This window comes from Anser anser, assembly GCF_964211835.1.
Source record: "Anser anser genome assembly, chromosome: 1".
NCBI classification, from domain to species: Eukaryota; Metazoa; Chordata; class Aves; order Anseriformes; family Anatidae; genus Anser; species Anser anser.
In genome coordinates, this window is record NC_139720.1 from 13,044,323 (window position 1) to 13,060,347 (window position 16,025).

At 36.3% G+C, this 16,025-nt stretch overlaps 1 protein-coding gene across 1 annotated transcript in view; it reads right to left on the reverse strand.

Annotated features, from left to right (window-relative positions):
• PTPN12 (protein tyrosine phosphatase non-receptor type 12) overlaps positions 1-16,025 on the reverse strand; it is a 75,469-nt gene continuing 59,444 nt past the window's right edge. Inside the window, exons 13-18 of the mRNA XM_083811355.1 lie at positions 7,543-8,507; positions 5,696-5,773; positions 4,375-4,463; positions 3,350-3,380; positions 1,902-2,018; positions 1-1,315 (exon numbers count right to left, since the gene is read on the reverse strand). Coding sequence (XP_083667481.1) covers positions 1,254-1,315; positions 1,902-2,018; positions 3,350-3,380; positions 4,375-4,463; positions 5,696-5,773; positions 7,543-8,507 — 1,342 coding nt within the window. The 3' untranslated portion in view covers positions 1-1,253. The remainder of the gene's footprint in view (positions 1,316-1,901; positions 2,019-3,349; positions 3,381-4,374; positions 4,464-5,695; positions 5,774-7,542; positions 8,508-16,025) is intronic.

The window sequence follows — 16,025 nt, forward strand, 5'->3', positions numbered from 1 at the left end:
TGAGATTTTGACTTTCTTTAATTTAAAGATTCTATTACAGAAAAGTTTAAGTAAGGAATCCTTATAAGGATTAACTCTTGACATAATATATTGCCAAGATACAGTGTAGCTGCAAGGGCTCTACGTGAACCTTCATATAAGTTGCTTTTTACATACACAGTCGCTGAACAACAAAAATGGTATTTACCATTGTGAGAGAAGACAGTGGTATCTAAACAGTCCTTTTACCAGTGTGTTCTGGTTTTCCCCAAGTTAGAAATACGCTGTATTGAAGTTGTAAAACTACTATACAGAAAGTTGACAGAGATGAATTTTCCATCGATTGCAACTGATCAAACGTTAAAATGAAAACTAAGGAGTGTTGAATATGTAGAACGGTTTCTCTTTTACTGGCAGGTCAAATATACTAGAAACTTACAAATATTTTTGATAATCTAATTCCAGATGAACTCAAAACACTGAAGTAACATACACAGGCTAAGAGAATTCAATATTGTTCCAAGGCACTTACTGAATCTCCATGACTAGATGAAAACCAGAACAAATTAGGTCTGACAATTAAACAGTATATAATATAAAAATAACCTTTTGCTTACAATTTACAAAATGTATTACAATCTTTATCTCTGCTAACCTGCAACTCTGGATGTGTGTGTCCAGCAATTTTTGTAAAAAACAAACAAAACAAAAAAACTATTTTCTAAAACTTCAGGGCAAATAATTTACAAATAAGGTACACAGAAATTTAGATCATGCAGAGATTTCTTACATCTTCTGTTAATATTTTATGATTGCAACTTTATCAAATTATATACTTACTTGCCCTGTACATATACAAAATAATGCATACATGGTAATCAAACGTTAGCAAAAAGTAGTCCATAAACACAATCTGTCAAAAGTATTACTATATTAACATATGTCTACAAGCAGCGTGTAACAGGGTTAAAAGACATTAAGGCAATAATACTTGAAGTTACAAAATAAATCATATGTAATACTTTCTCCTAAGTGTAATAAGGCAGGTAGATGGCCCCAGCAAAAAGTTAAGTTGTAATACTGGAATCCACTGTTGTGAATGATGTTTAAGGTTTTGCGTGGGATGTACTGTAAAAGTGTACCATTTGGTAGTTAGATCTACACTGCTCTGTGTTAGTTGCCCCTCAAAGAAGTGGAATACTATTTTTCTAGTTCTCAGTGGCACTTGAGTTTTCCAGTATAATTTATTGATAGCATGTCCATTGGTTCTTGGATCATGTCCATTCTGAAGGTGGCTCTCTTGGTCCTCTAGGCTTTCCACAACGGTTTCCAAAACCTAAAGAAACACATGTATTTAATATTTCTGTCTGCACAGACAACAAAACCTCACAAATACTGACAGAAGGATCACTATAAGACATGTTCCACTCCTACATAACAGGTTTACCCTCAAGGCTAAAAATCTACTTTGTAGGTATTAAGAGCTCTAAAGGCACTATGGCCATAAGAAATAGAAACATGAAAAAATGTTTATATTTATATGCCACTAGTTAAACCTCACTTGGGAGGTACATTACGGAAGACACAGTATTACAGCCTTTGTTATTATTTTTTTTCCCCTCCTGTGTAACAAAGTAGTTTTTCCCAGATATTATTTCCGAAAGTTTTGAATGCTCTACAGAAGTTATATCCTATTTGACTTATCCTGTACGTCCTAAAAATCTGAAAGTGAACAATGCCTGAATTCCTCATTCTGGGTAAAACAGTCAATGATGCTGAAGAAACAAAGCAGGCTTATTTGTCTGGGTTCTGCAGGTCAGTAAGTTGAAGGAAGGTACTGGTAGCAGCTATCCAAACTAATATTGTTAATGAATCTTCTGTTTAAAATATCAGGCAATTAGTTTTGAATAAATTGTAGTTACCCATATCTGTTATTTCTGTAGGAAATTCTGAAATTTGACCTCTTGTATCAGTGGAACCAGAAAAAGAAGTCTGAGGTAAAGTATCAGTTGGTGTTTTGTTGCTTATTTCAGGACGACCTGGAAGACACACACACAAATATATACACCTCTTAATGTAACATTCTTCTCTTTGGCACTTCATGAATGCTATTTTTAATAACAGCTTAGTCTAAAATACAACTTGCATCAAATACTGTTTGCAAAAATAAACATTAAGCAGCACATTTTTCTCATTTCTTAAAAATGCACTTCAAAATTGTTTGATGGAGATGTTCAGCGATTCCAGTGACACACTGCCGTTTACCAAATATAAAATTTATTTTTAAACAAGTTTGAAAGGATATTTTAAATTCCAAGACTTCACAGTACCATTTTACACATCAATATAAATGCATTTGTCCATGTTCTTTCTAAACTAAAGATGCTTAAGAGTACATGGTAAGTAACTATGTGTTACGTTACTTGTATAACCTCCTATTAGCAAATCTGTAATACTTTTGAAAGCTATTTCATTAAAAAATATCTATCTAACAAGCATTTAACATGTCGGTCCAAACGGACTGTACTAGCCCATTCAAGTATATACATAAGATACATGGCAGATATAGTAAGATTACAGCTGAAGCAGTTTGTTTAATCAGGTTGTGGCAAAAGTAAACATGAGTTGATAGACTGCCCCCTTATTGAAGCCTTTTCAAAAGATAAATTTAACGTTTTGGTAAATATGCACAACACACACATACCCCCCAACAAATCCTCACCGCTGAACTTTGTTTTGTAAAGACAGGAATAAACACAAAATAAATTAATGAACATAATACCGGAAGGATTTAATTAGGGTGAAAAATATTTTTATTGTAGATGAAAATTCAGTAATTTTGGTCTTAATTGATACAATTTTGGTATGCTAGAATAAGTTTTACATTCGACTTATAACTTGCTTCCTCAGAAAACATTAGAAGCTTTAGAAATAGATAGCCCTTTCAGAAACGCCAGTGTTCTGAAAATATGCCTAAAATATTTTGAGAGCCAAAGCCAAGTTCAGAAAAAAAACTGTTCAGTAGAAAATAGGTATTTTGAAGTAAGAGCTTGGTTTATTGCAAGACTACTATCATTTTTAGAAATTTTAACATTAAATCAAAGCATCCTGGTTTGGAAACAGTTTTTTGAAGTAATTTCATTTTTTCCCCAAAGTTAGATCACGAAATACTTGAATTTGCAGAAGAAAAATGTCCTCTTATTTTCCAATCTTCTAATAAAAATACTCCCAACACGCTATCAGTTCAAGTGCCTAGGTTACTCAAACTTTCTACTCTTACGGGATTATTTGACAAATTGATAAGTGGAAAAAACATTCTTTTTCATATTAAAAAAAAAAAACAACAAAAAACACCTTTTCCATCACTTACCAGGTAGTACAGGTGAAGTAGTTTTCAAACCCTGTTAATGAGAAATATTTAAAATAGTAAAATGTTTTCAAAACTACTGAAAGAACAACAGAAATTTAAGATGATGGAGTAAGTCTTCAAGAAATACAAAATGTGGGAATATCTACTTACTCCTACATTTATGACTTACTATAACACTGAAAATGCTATGCTAGTTTATATATACTTCACTATCAGAGCTTCACATAATTTCATAAGAAGTTAAAATTGTCACATTATGGACTATTTGCAGAATCAGGTAGTTTACTTCTTGTACTAAATGTACAGTTCTTGAAAATTCACATCTACCCTTTTTGACAACATTTAAAATAACGTGTAAAGGTGGCTGTGAAATGTTTGGGGCGTGCAAGAAAAAAACGCATGAATGTAAAGAGAATTTACGTGTTTTTGAAATTTTACCAGGTGTTTAAGTTGGATGACTTGGAGCAACCAGTAGACTTGAGGTGAAAAGTGACATTTAATGGGCAGGAAAGGCATTATTTAAAAATAAATATGAATATAATGAAAAACATTTTTCAGGCAGTGGAATGTGTTGCCCACAGACGATACAAGATCTCAATCTTTGGATGTTTTCAAGGCCCAACTGCATAAAGCCCTGGGCAGCCTGGTCTGACACCCTGCTTTGTGCAGGAAGTTGAACAAGAGCCTGCAGTTCCCTTGCAGCTTGAATTATCCTATAATCCTTTACGGGCAGGAGCAAGGTCTGCATAAATAGCAATATTTACATTCTTAAACTTGTAATCTAAGGTATAGTAAGGATGACTTCTTAAAATCCTGTTGGACTTCAAAAAAAAGAGATAGTTTTCTTGGAAGTAGAACATGCTCTTAACACTTTGTTTCACCAGCTAAAGCAGGGCAACAATTAGGTAGGTAGCTGCAGATACTCAACAGCTCTAATTTTTCACTACTATATATTTTGTTCTCTGTTGTGGCTCCCAACCCAACTAGAAATGAATGATTATGACAGACTTGTCTCCTTTACTTACCGTAGAGATTGTTTGTTCAGGGAGATGCTGATCACGCAATATGCTCCACTCAGACTGTGCAATCATAACTGGCTTCGGCAAGGGTGTGCCTAGGAAAAATTAAATCAAACTCATCATACTTGAGTTCTCTGCATGATGGGGCATCAGAACACAGCTATTAGAAGCGTCATTTAAAAGCAACTTATTCTAATCAGAAGTTTGGACAAGCATGAAGGAGTTTAAGATACGGGAAGGCTCCACGATGTAAGTGCAAACATTGCAGTCCTGCGTTTTCACTGTGGACTTCTATTTTCTACATTTGGGGGTTCCTAACCAATAGAAGAATTAGCTACTTCTTCAATAACGTTTTTAGAATTTTGCTCTGCAATAATAGTAGATCTAAAAAAAAGGTAAAGTATGCAAAGAAAATACACAAAACAGAACAGTCATACTCTGCTTTTGCTGAGTCAGCCTTTGCTGACATTAAGAAAAAACACAACCATAACTGAAAATATTCCAGACCCGGAGATTTTTTTAATTTCTCACGTTCTTACTGAAAAGAAGCAAATCAAAGAATTATGTATTTCTCTACCACAATATAATATCCAAAGAAAGAGTCACTGACTCAGAACTATCTATGCTTGACAACACTAATATTTGTATGCTGAAAATACCTGTATTACCTTCTTCAACTAAAACGTTTTGAAAGTTTCACATAGTGACACTAAACAAAAAACCTCAGTAAATAACTACTTCGCACCAGGGCTTTGTTGTTGTTGTTTTGTTTTTGGAAGATACCAAACATCATCCTAATTTTTGACTTTATTAACTGTAAAGTATGTAAAACTTAAATTAACTGGACTCATTCAGCAGATGCAGTAGAGCAGGACCTGTCATCTTTCCTTCCTCCCTCCCCACCTTCTTTCTCTGCACAGAAAAGGAGAATTAGATGAGCCCTGGGTTTTGCAGTTGCCTACCTGGGAGCAGTAGGAATGTTGCCTACCATAAGCTAGGGAATCCTCTAAATGGAAATACTACCTTATTCAGTATTTCAAGTTGAAAACCAGGTACAGTAAAATCAATATCGAAGTCTCCAATATACTTAACTATCACGTAACAGCATGCTTAGTCAGAAATGGAGAAATTATTCGATTGTGTTCAAGCACTTGCGAAAGTTATCAATCAAGCTCAAATATGCCACTAAATATGCTAGGTTTCATTCGATTTTATGTTAAAATTCAATTTTGACACCTCAAAATTAACCAAAAACCAGGGGCGTTCAAATACTGAAATGCATTTCACATTTTATCCATAACTATCACATAACATAACAAAAACTCACTCGGTTCACTTGCCAATATAAACGATTCTGGTGTTCTTTCTGGGAGCGGGGGAGAGGAATCTTCACTAGTATCAGCATCTAAATCAAATGCAACATTTAGATAAGTTAAAAAACACATTTTGAAGCTGATGTTTTGATATGAGAGATCACCCTAAACTAAAATGAGAAGCGTTCAATAATACAGATCAATGTAGCGCAAAAAGAAACAGGTTGACCCTGAACACAAAAAGAAACCATAATAATTTAATATAAGAAAAGTTAAGCTGTTCCTGTGAAATCAACCACATACCAGCAGCACAAAGGCTGTCCTGTTATTTCAGAATGTTTCTGATGTGCATTTACATGAAAAATTATTGAGTGACATTTTTCCCATTCTTTATCATATTTATGAAATATCACTTTTTAAAAAATACATATTTGCACGTTCTGGCAGCACCTACATAAAGAGATGTATAGGACTGTATATATATATAGATGTATAGATGTATAGAAAGTAGCATTTTTCAAACGGTGATAAATAACAATTGCCTTGGGAAAGAAGGAAAACAATCAGTATGAGAAAGATAACGTATCATGTAGGTCTTCCAAAACTATCTGAGGACGACTGCTTGGTATAAATGTTAAAGTAACTATGAAAGCAAAGCCCTTTACATGTAGAACATTTTTAATGTGTCTCAGCGTTAAAAACTGCAACTGCATGTGCTTGTATTGTTTTGTGTGTATAAATAACATCACAATCTGTAGAAACAGATTGTTTTTAAAGTTGGAAATAGTTCACATTTCTGAATATGTGACCTTTGACAAAAACTTAGTTCACAAAGTATTTTCAGATCAGCCCACAGCATCTTGCATCATAGACTAAATCCAATTCCACCAAAGAAAAAGTCACGTAGTTCTATGCTGGTTCCTAAAGCAAGGCCATCATGTAAGGAGTTTCTAGTGCAAGAGTCTGATCTAGTTAGAGGAGCACATGTGAGCCTTTTAGAGCTCCACAGCCTTACCACGTGCTTTGATGGACTCTGCATAATCAGCTGATGAGGCCTAATTTGTCTTCCCAGTTACGTCCTCCATCTGATTTAAGCATGCCAGCCTGACCGAAAACTGAAGCTGCACATTTTCAGACCCTTTTACCTTCAATACAAAATATTGACACTCTGCAGAAAGAGTCGTGCCTTACTTTGAGCAAACCTTCCTTGCTCAAAAATTCCCCCAAAGCAGTAAAATTTTCAAAGCATTGCACAAGTTAGCAGTTTAAACAGTCACTAAGACAGAACTTGGATTTTAACATGAATAGCAATATTACAGTGTGTCCTCCTGGCCACATACAGGAAAAGAGGAAAGCAGGGCTAAATATGTACAACGGTATGAAAATGCAGGGCCCAAATCACAAGCAACTTCAAAGACTGACGCAATGAAACAAGTTACATCTACGTTGCTAGGATCAGTGCATCAAGTAGTCAGCAGGAGTTTCACATACTTCAGCTACCCAAAACTACCATTATTATAGACACTTCCATGAAATCATAGCAGTGAAGGATGAAAAAATAAAATCCTAGTGTGAGGGAAAAAAACATGGCCACCAATAACGCAGAAACCAGCAATTAACGGTACAATCATACCACATAATAGTGCTTTTGAAGCAGGTTATCAAGGTCCCTAGTTTCAATAACATAACAGATACAGCTCACGTGCAAAATAAAAACTGAAGAAGAGTTATGCCCTTTCCAAAGCTGCCAAACTATACTGTTTAAATTTACAACATCACACTCTAAAGCAACTTACATTGTCCAGTTCTACAGATGTAAGCAGGTTAAAGAATAGCATTTCTGAAACACAGTAAAACCTACCTTTGCTATCTTCAGAACATGTTAGAGCTGTTAAGTCTTGCCTAGCAATAGACATTGGCAACACTTTTCTGGCAGAAATGTTTTCAGTGTGAGTGGCAGCAGAAACTGTGGCACTTGCGGTTGAAACATTAGACGCGCTTCTGCTCATGGCTCCTTCAAAGTTCATTTCATCTGTGTCAGAATCATCTGAATGAAGAGGATTAGTAAAACAGAGGGGTGCTCGAACAGAAAGAGCACTGTGATCAACTTTATCACTGGAAGGAAGTTCAACTACGGTGTTTGATACTAGAGAGAGAGTTTTAGCTCCATGACACAAGACGTCCGAAGACGTGTCTTCGGACACTGAAGTACGCAGTGCATTTTCAGGCCCGTGCAGTGACCACCTGGCGTGTCCCTTTTCTGTTAGAGGCAGGCGATCTGGTCGTGGTGGAGTATCAGAAACCTGCTGACTCCGCAGACTTTCCAGTGAAGGTATTAAGGCTGTGTTAGACTGTGGCACGCTGCATTCCACGCATGAGTTTTTAGAAGCATCCACAAATGTATCCCCTGAAAACTGCTCCTGTGACTTAAAGCTCTTATCAATTACAGAGGACGACACAGGCTTCACTTTAATCGCATGTCCCCTGTTCAACAGGGAGTTCCCATCAAAGCTCCGGGGCCCCTCCTGAAGAGGCACCTTCTTGATTTCAAAACTTAAGTTGCGCTCCAGCCTTTTCTCCACACGTTCACTGGGTTCGTTCTTCCCTGAATGCTCTGTTGCCTTGTTGTAATTCTCATTGAGGTCTGTTGAATGCTCTGACGAAACCATGTGCAAAACTGGCTTTGGATGGTATCTGTCATTGTCCTGCCACACGGTAGTGACTGTTGGATAGGCTGACGGAGGAGATGGCGTTAAGATCGGTGGGACTGGCTGAGGCTCTGGAGGCTGCAAGATTTCTTCTTTAGCGTCTCCTTCTACAAGGCAACTGCAAAAAACAATGGTGTGAGTTTTCTTTATTTTGACAACATTTTAGGTATCTATGTCTGCAGCAGTAACGCTTTGATACCAATACCAAACGCCAAGATGCACTTGCACTCACAAAGACAACAGTTATACAATATGACTAATGTGGCAGGCAAAAATTAAGCCAAGACACTCTAAAAAGTCTTTCAGGGTAACAGAGGCATGCATTCAGGACACAGATAATCCTCACTGATACTTTAAAGATTGCTCACATCCTTTCCCAGAAGCATTCTTTCAGAGAATGTCAGACAGGCCCTCTTGTGGCAGGATTCCAGTGTTCTTTGCTTATTCTGAAGCAGCAGCTCAAAGGAATTCAACATATGGAATCCCATTTTCAAAAAAAGCCATGAAAAAATTCTTTGAAAGACCTTGTGTGAACTAGAATATAGCCTGTCTGAAACCAAATATCTTCTTGATTTTTCTCCACATGTCTAGGAAGATTTTGTTTTGATATTTGTGTATTCAATAGTTTCTCCACAGCTGTTAGGCTAATGATCCAGACCAAACTTAGCTGACATGAGGTACACACTGTATAAAATTGTTCACAGTATGATCCAAATTATAGTGCATATTAGCAAGATTATTAGCACTTATTGCAGCTCATCTTCAGCTTCTTAAAAGGAAAAGCTCTGCAGGCATACAGACAATTTACTTTCAGCTTAGATACAGAGTATTTGACTACAAACATCTTGCACAACTAAGGTCTTGTCCACAAACCAGAATTAAGCATTTTCATTCAGAACCTTTCAAGAGTTTCCTTTCATAATGTGAGACTAGTAACTGCAGTGCAGAACAAATGTCTGAGAAAAACAGAAATTCAGTGAAGTACTTTAACAAAATGACTTTCAACCCAGGCAGATAAATCAAAGCAGGATGGACTACAGTTTGCAGAGGGTTTCGATGTGGCCTGAGAAACCAGCCCAGTGTTGGCAGGGACACCCTTCAGGAGGAAGTAATAAACCCCTGCATGGGCCAGCACATAATGTCCAAGGTGGTGGCATTTAGAGGACAGATGTTTCCAGCCCCCCATGTGGTTCCCAGGGCTGTAGGGTCTTTACTGACAGGTTCAAGTCGTCCCTGCACCAGAATAACCTTGAATAAGCAAGAGTCAGCCAAATCCTGTATACGTTCAGTTTTGGGGGGGGGGGTAATCTATGTCAGAGACACTACAAATCACCCAGATCCAGCTCTCCAGCAGGAGACTTGGAACCTCCTCTTGGAGATACGGTTATAGCAGAACATTCTTTTCCCTTGAAAATCAGGTCAACGGTAAACCTTGGGCTATACCTTCCTTTTGTAATCCAACATCTTGAAGAACTGAATCAATTCAGAAGAGTAAGTATTCACAGTACTCCCGTGAAATACAGTTTTATCTACAAGGCTACAAACCAAAAGCCATAAAGCAGAGGCTTTCAAAAATTAAAAAACTCTTACTACCTGCTAGTATTGTCCCACTGTATTTGTGCCAAACCCAGGAGATCGTATCTAGCAGACCTGAAAGGTGTGCCAATAATAAATCTCACATTGTAAGGACCAGCAGAACGATAGGCAGATTACATTCCCCAGACCCTCTGCATTTAGGCTATTTAAATCAAACTGCTATCCCATCAGTAGCAGTCAATCATACATTGCTAACTCAGATGAAGAGTGAGACTTGAAAGATTTTGTAGAAGAGAAAAATTCATGATGTACCATCAACTAACATAATGAAACAAAGCCTTTGGAGTTTGTAGGTGTAGTCTGCTACCCAAATACAGGTTGCTATTCAACTGTCCGAGAGTGTCCAGCTCTACCAGTAGCTCTCTTGCTCCTAACAATCTTGTATGGCGGGAGCCCTGACCAAAATCAGAAGCCTAATGTAAATACTTTTCAGCAACTGCAGGAAAGGTTCCAAGAAATTTTGGCTGGATCATCACAGTCAGTCACTCATGTACAATGATCAGAAATAACATGTCTTTCAAGTCCTTCTTAATCAGACAACTACCTGTACAGAGAGACTGTCATTGCTACCAAAACATTTCAAGGCTTATTAGATCCACGGACAGACAAGACCAGAAAAAGGCTTGCTATTTATATCACATCTTGGCTGTCAACAAAAAATATTTTGAAGTAGACATTCCGAAATTTCATAAATCAATCACTTCAAAGACTGATAAAGTCTAGTATCAGTCTCCTGCACTTGTTGATTAAGGCATTCAGGTTTCCAAGACAAGTCAAGTCTTCGTTTTCCTTTTGTTGTGATCAGAAGGCTGAAAAAGCCTTTTTGAAAGAACACGGACTAGTAACACATGCTCCAAAGGCCAAAGAACATTCTATCTCCCGAGCCAAGATTAAGAAAGTATTAATTTAAATAAATGAAAACGAAAACAAAACAAGTAAAAAGTCTTATAAGGCAAATGCAAAGTACCAAATTGTGTTCAGTATCCTTCCAGTGTTGTATTACCCAGCAATCTATAGTGAGGTTTCTTCTGATACTGCTCTCGTGTCACATATTGGGCACATATTCCTATGTTTGTCGGACAGCAAAAGAGGAAGCAAAAAGACTCAGAAATCTTGATCATGGGTTCAGAAAGTTTACTGGAGAACACAGAAGACAAAATAGAAAACCCCAACAGCTACAAAATTGAATTGGTACCTCTTCCTTAAACATGTGCTTTTTCATGTTTCACTTCATAAGCAAACATGCTACTACACTGGAATAAAAAATACAGTGGGCTTGGTTTTAAGTACCTCAAGCAAGGGATTCCAAACTGAAGAGAACTGTTGATAAATTTCCAATTTACCAACCTCCCCACCCACTGAAAGCACTGCAAGCTCTCCAGTTTCCAATTATTTCCCAAAAGTTACTACCTTTTAAGATAGGAGGAATACAAAGAACATCAAAACATTTTAATCAAACAAGCATTTAGGAACTGCTTTGCCTCTAGATGTTCTTGAAAAATGGACAAGTTTGGGAATAAAGTTATTTGCTCGAATTAAGCAAAAAAAAAAAAAGTCTTGCTCCAACTTAACACACACTAAGACAAAAGGAGAATTTCCCTTCAATTTCTCTCTATGCCAGAAGAGAGGGAGTTCACTTGCTTAAATGGTTACATGCTCTCTTTTACCAGCAGTGATGCTTATAAGGAATCGCCACTAATTCCTCCTACTGAAAATGAGGTTTTCCCTTATTGACCTCATTTTCCTGACCCCTCATTATATTCACAATCAACAAAACTAATTTGTTATCTGGTACAGACATACCGTTAATTGTTACAATTAGCTATAAAAAAAACCAAACTAGTATTAAACTAAATGTGACAAGATCACAGGCCCATAATACAGGTCAAAATTCATTACATTCTTCACTGATTATTTAATGAAATCTTTCCCATTTGATTCCCTAATAAAAAGAATCACACGTATAAAAACTGCCCTCTCAAAGTCGTGCACAGAACAGATGATAGAGACAATACTACACAGTCAGTAACACAAAATTCACACCTTCGTTTAATCATCTGCCTTATATACAGCTTAACAGAGGTGTTACATGCATTTTCCACTTTCAATTTCTTTCACTCCTAATTTAAATTTCCTTCATTCCTAAACGAGAGTGTAGAGCGATCAAATGAGAAATGCTCCGTATAAAAATAATTCTTTGCCTTATTACTATGAAGAATACCCATTCTCAGAAAAACGAGATGACCAAATAGCGTTTGATTTTTTTCTTCTTCTTAAAGGAAATAGATGCCACCCAGGATTTCCTGGTTTTCTCTGGGCACGTAACAGATTGTTTCTGTTTTAACAATATCATAGTATTATTACCACACACATTCTGCACTACAAATAATGGTTTTGCTTCTTTTTAGAAAGCAGAAACATTGGGATATGTATACCTTTAAAAGGTCTTTGCTTGGCAGTAGCTATTTCTGGAATTCTTGCCAGAAAATGTTGGGCATTATGGTCTGATGCATAATGCTTTCTTTGGGCCCTTCCTTCAACAGCTGCGCTCTATAGACACTTCTACCCCCCAAAGGCAGAAAATTATCTGAAGATGAACTACTAATATTATTCCAAACAACGGGAAACACGAGACAGTAAAGTAAAAATAGCTTGACCAAAAGCACCGGGAAACTAATGGAAAGCTCATGAAAGAGGATATTGAGACAGAAAAGATCAGTGAACTGAAGAATGTCAGACCATTTGAAAAAGAAAATAAGCTTTCCTCTATTAGATTCTTCAAATTAACCCTGCACTGCTTTTACATACTGCAAAAGCAAGCATTTCTCAAGTACATTTGTACAATCACACTGTGTGACAAAAAACAGAAAGCCTTCTCATAACTCGACCTCGACAAGGTCTCTGCACATGCAACTGTTACTGATTATCTTGTAATTCCACTACCTCTTCCACATATGTAACTGTCTATGGGTTCTTCTTAGGTGACCAGGACAGGTTTTAAAAAGTGTTTTTATTGCACAGTGCCTTACTATCAAGCCCTGCTATCTCAAAATTAATGGATTCTCAGCTTTCAGGTAAACCGTGCAGCCATCGGGTGCCATCTCTGAGCTATGGTCAGGCCTAAAAAATGAACGGTGGGAAGCTGTGTGTGGAAATTGCGAACATATTTCTGGAAAACCATTTAAAGACTTATTTAAGAAACAGAATTTGAACAGCTGTGATAAAAGCTTAGGAGCACAGGACATTTAGCTATTTGCTAAATGACAGCACAGAACGGGGGTAGGAAGAACGGTTGAATATTTTTCCTGTTTCAGGAAAAGTTTGGCACTCAGACAGTTTGGCACCCGCCCCCAAAATCTTGAAAAAACATCTTAAAGCAAACTGTTAAAAGAATGTCAGAAATTTGAAGGCACATATTTATTCCTTTTAGAAGTCACAAAAATGGATATATTGGTAACAAAATAAGAGCTTGTAGCAAAACAACAACAAAAAGACTTCTTATGGGGAAAATACTTTCTGATGTTAGCCACTGTGATTTTAAACAATCCAACAGAAAGATTTAGGACCTTTCCAATTAATTAAATATACTTCACTATAAAATATAGTCTTGAGATGAGTGCTGTTTATTTACATAATAGCTAAAAATACATCATTTGTGAACCCTGACTTATTCACAAGCTACTTTCACAGTAGCCTGTGAAAGTGAGATACTGTCTCCAGGCTTGACGTGGTCAGAAGGAGGACAGAAAGCCAGTGGAAAAAAAAAAGGAATATGCAAACCAAATAAGGTTGCAATTTGATGAAAAATTCCCAAAAGCTTGTGTCTCGGAGCATGCTGAATGCTTCAAAGAATAGTTTGACAAACAAAAGAAATAAGAGACCCCACAACTCTACACCAAAAATGTACAGGAAAACACAAAACCAAATGAAATAATGGAGACAGTCTTGATTTCTGCTTTTTCTGCAATATATTCTAAATCTTTAGAACATTTTAAAGGCCCTTCTAGCCTTAATGTAAAAGGGCTATAAAGTAGGTGCCCTAAAGTAGTGCACCATAGGGTTCATATTTAAATGAAGGTTGGCCTGTGCTCAAAAGAAAAAAAAAAACAAACTTAATAATCCACCATTTAGCGCAGCATACTGTAGTGTTTTATTATCAAATAAAAGAGCAATGCCAAGGTCATTGAATGTGGCTGCTATGATCAACCAAAAATAGATACCAAGTTCTACATCCTTCCTCATAACTGAAATAGGAAAATTAAACTCTGCGTAAGCAGGTTGAAGCTAGACAAACACATTATTCTACTTAAGCAGTGCATTTCTGTCATTCACGTGGGAGAAAAGCTGCAGTTTGGTGAAGCTGTCAAACCATACTACAGATAATATATATACAGAATATAAAATAAATGAATAAAAACTGGTGAATTTTTCTTGAAAAAATGAGTTATGGGGCTCTTTTTGTTTGTGTATTTCTTTGTGACATACAAATCAAAAACTGCTAACTAATAAGGAATATCAATCAGTGGTTTTTATCTTGGATTTTAGGAAATGCGAGGAGGGTTCCGCAGGGCTTGAGATGAAATGGAATTACACATTGCTTGTACTGTATTTTAATGTCATTAGACAGAAGTGCAAGCATAGTTGAAAGCAAAGTCAAACTGCTAAAGCATTTCATCTTTTATCCTTCAGAGAGTACCACATCAGTCTTCACTGCACTGCAGTACTGCAAGAAATTTACCTTTTTTTTTAATGAGTTTATGCCTCAGTTTCTCCAGTTCTTTCAAGTTGCCTTATCTTTTGTGTGCATCTGAGAATTTTCCATAGCCAACCTGATTAAAATTAATCCTTTTTCCAAATACATTAGAATGAACTAATGATCACACAAATGTTTCAAGGACTGTTCACTAAATGTATTAAGATACTCCCTCCAAATTCTGAAGTACCCATTGTCTCTTGTGGACTTGAAATAAAAAGCTCCAACTGTCCATGTACAGTCCTAAATAGCAAATTCAAAAAAACTTGGGTTATTTATGGACTTCTATCTAACAATAAAGACAAAAATTACTTATACGCTCTTCCTGCCTTAACCTGAAAATAGTCAAACATGTCTAACAAAGAACAAAAGAATGTTTTTCCATCCGCCCAGTCTTCCAAAGAAATTTAACATAGATTTAAGTTTCAAGGTGATTTTCACAAGTAATCAAGCTGCAAAAACAGTCTCCAGAATAAGGTACAGATGCATGCACTCAAAGCATGAGTTGTTCTTGTTTACCTCAGTAATAATCAAGAAATAATATATATTAAATATATGCATATATTATAAAATATGCAGTGTTGACATCAAATGCAAATATATGTCAACCTAAATTACTATGTTCACAAGTCATACAGCAAACATGAATTACACTAAAGCATTACAAGGTGATAAAATTAAAGGGGAGGCAATACAATTCCAGAAGTGAAGCTAGATGCTTCATGCCGACGTGATAAAACTAAAAAATCTCCAATTAAATATTGATTTAGTATCAATAGCCCGAAAATACTTGTAACCTCCAAAAATAGGATTTGAGGCATAAAAGAAGCCTAAAAAGTACAGTTAGAAGTTATATTGTATAGTACTCCTTCCTCCAGACATCTCCAAGTCAAGGTAAATACTAGAAGAATAAGTTATCGGTCCCTGAGCAAGTTGTCTGTCTTACAGGAAAAAAGCCTTTAGTACTTCGTAGATATCCTCAGTAAATGGGCATTAGAATTGCATGCAGTATTCTAGATCTGGTCCAAAGTGGAACACTTAGATATCAAGTTTTAAGCTATGTTTATTCCTTAAACAAGGATGTTGCAATATTGGACATGCACATCGCTATCCATTTTGAGTCACCGATTTTCAAATGTTTACGTCCAATTATATTTTTAAATACATAGACACACATGTAGGCCTCTACCAAACCTTAAAAACTTTAACATTTAAAATTTATTTTATTATATAATCACTGCTCTTGTCAGTCCCTCAAAAAATCTTCTTCTGACATCACTTGTGCCC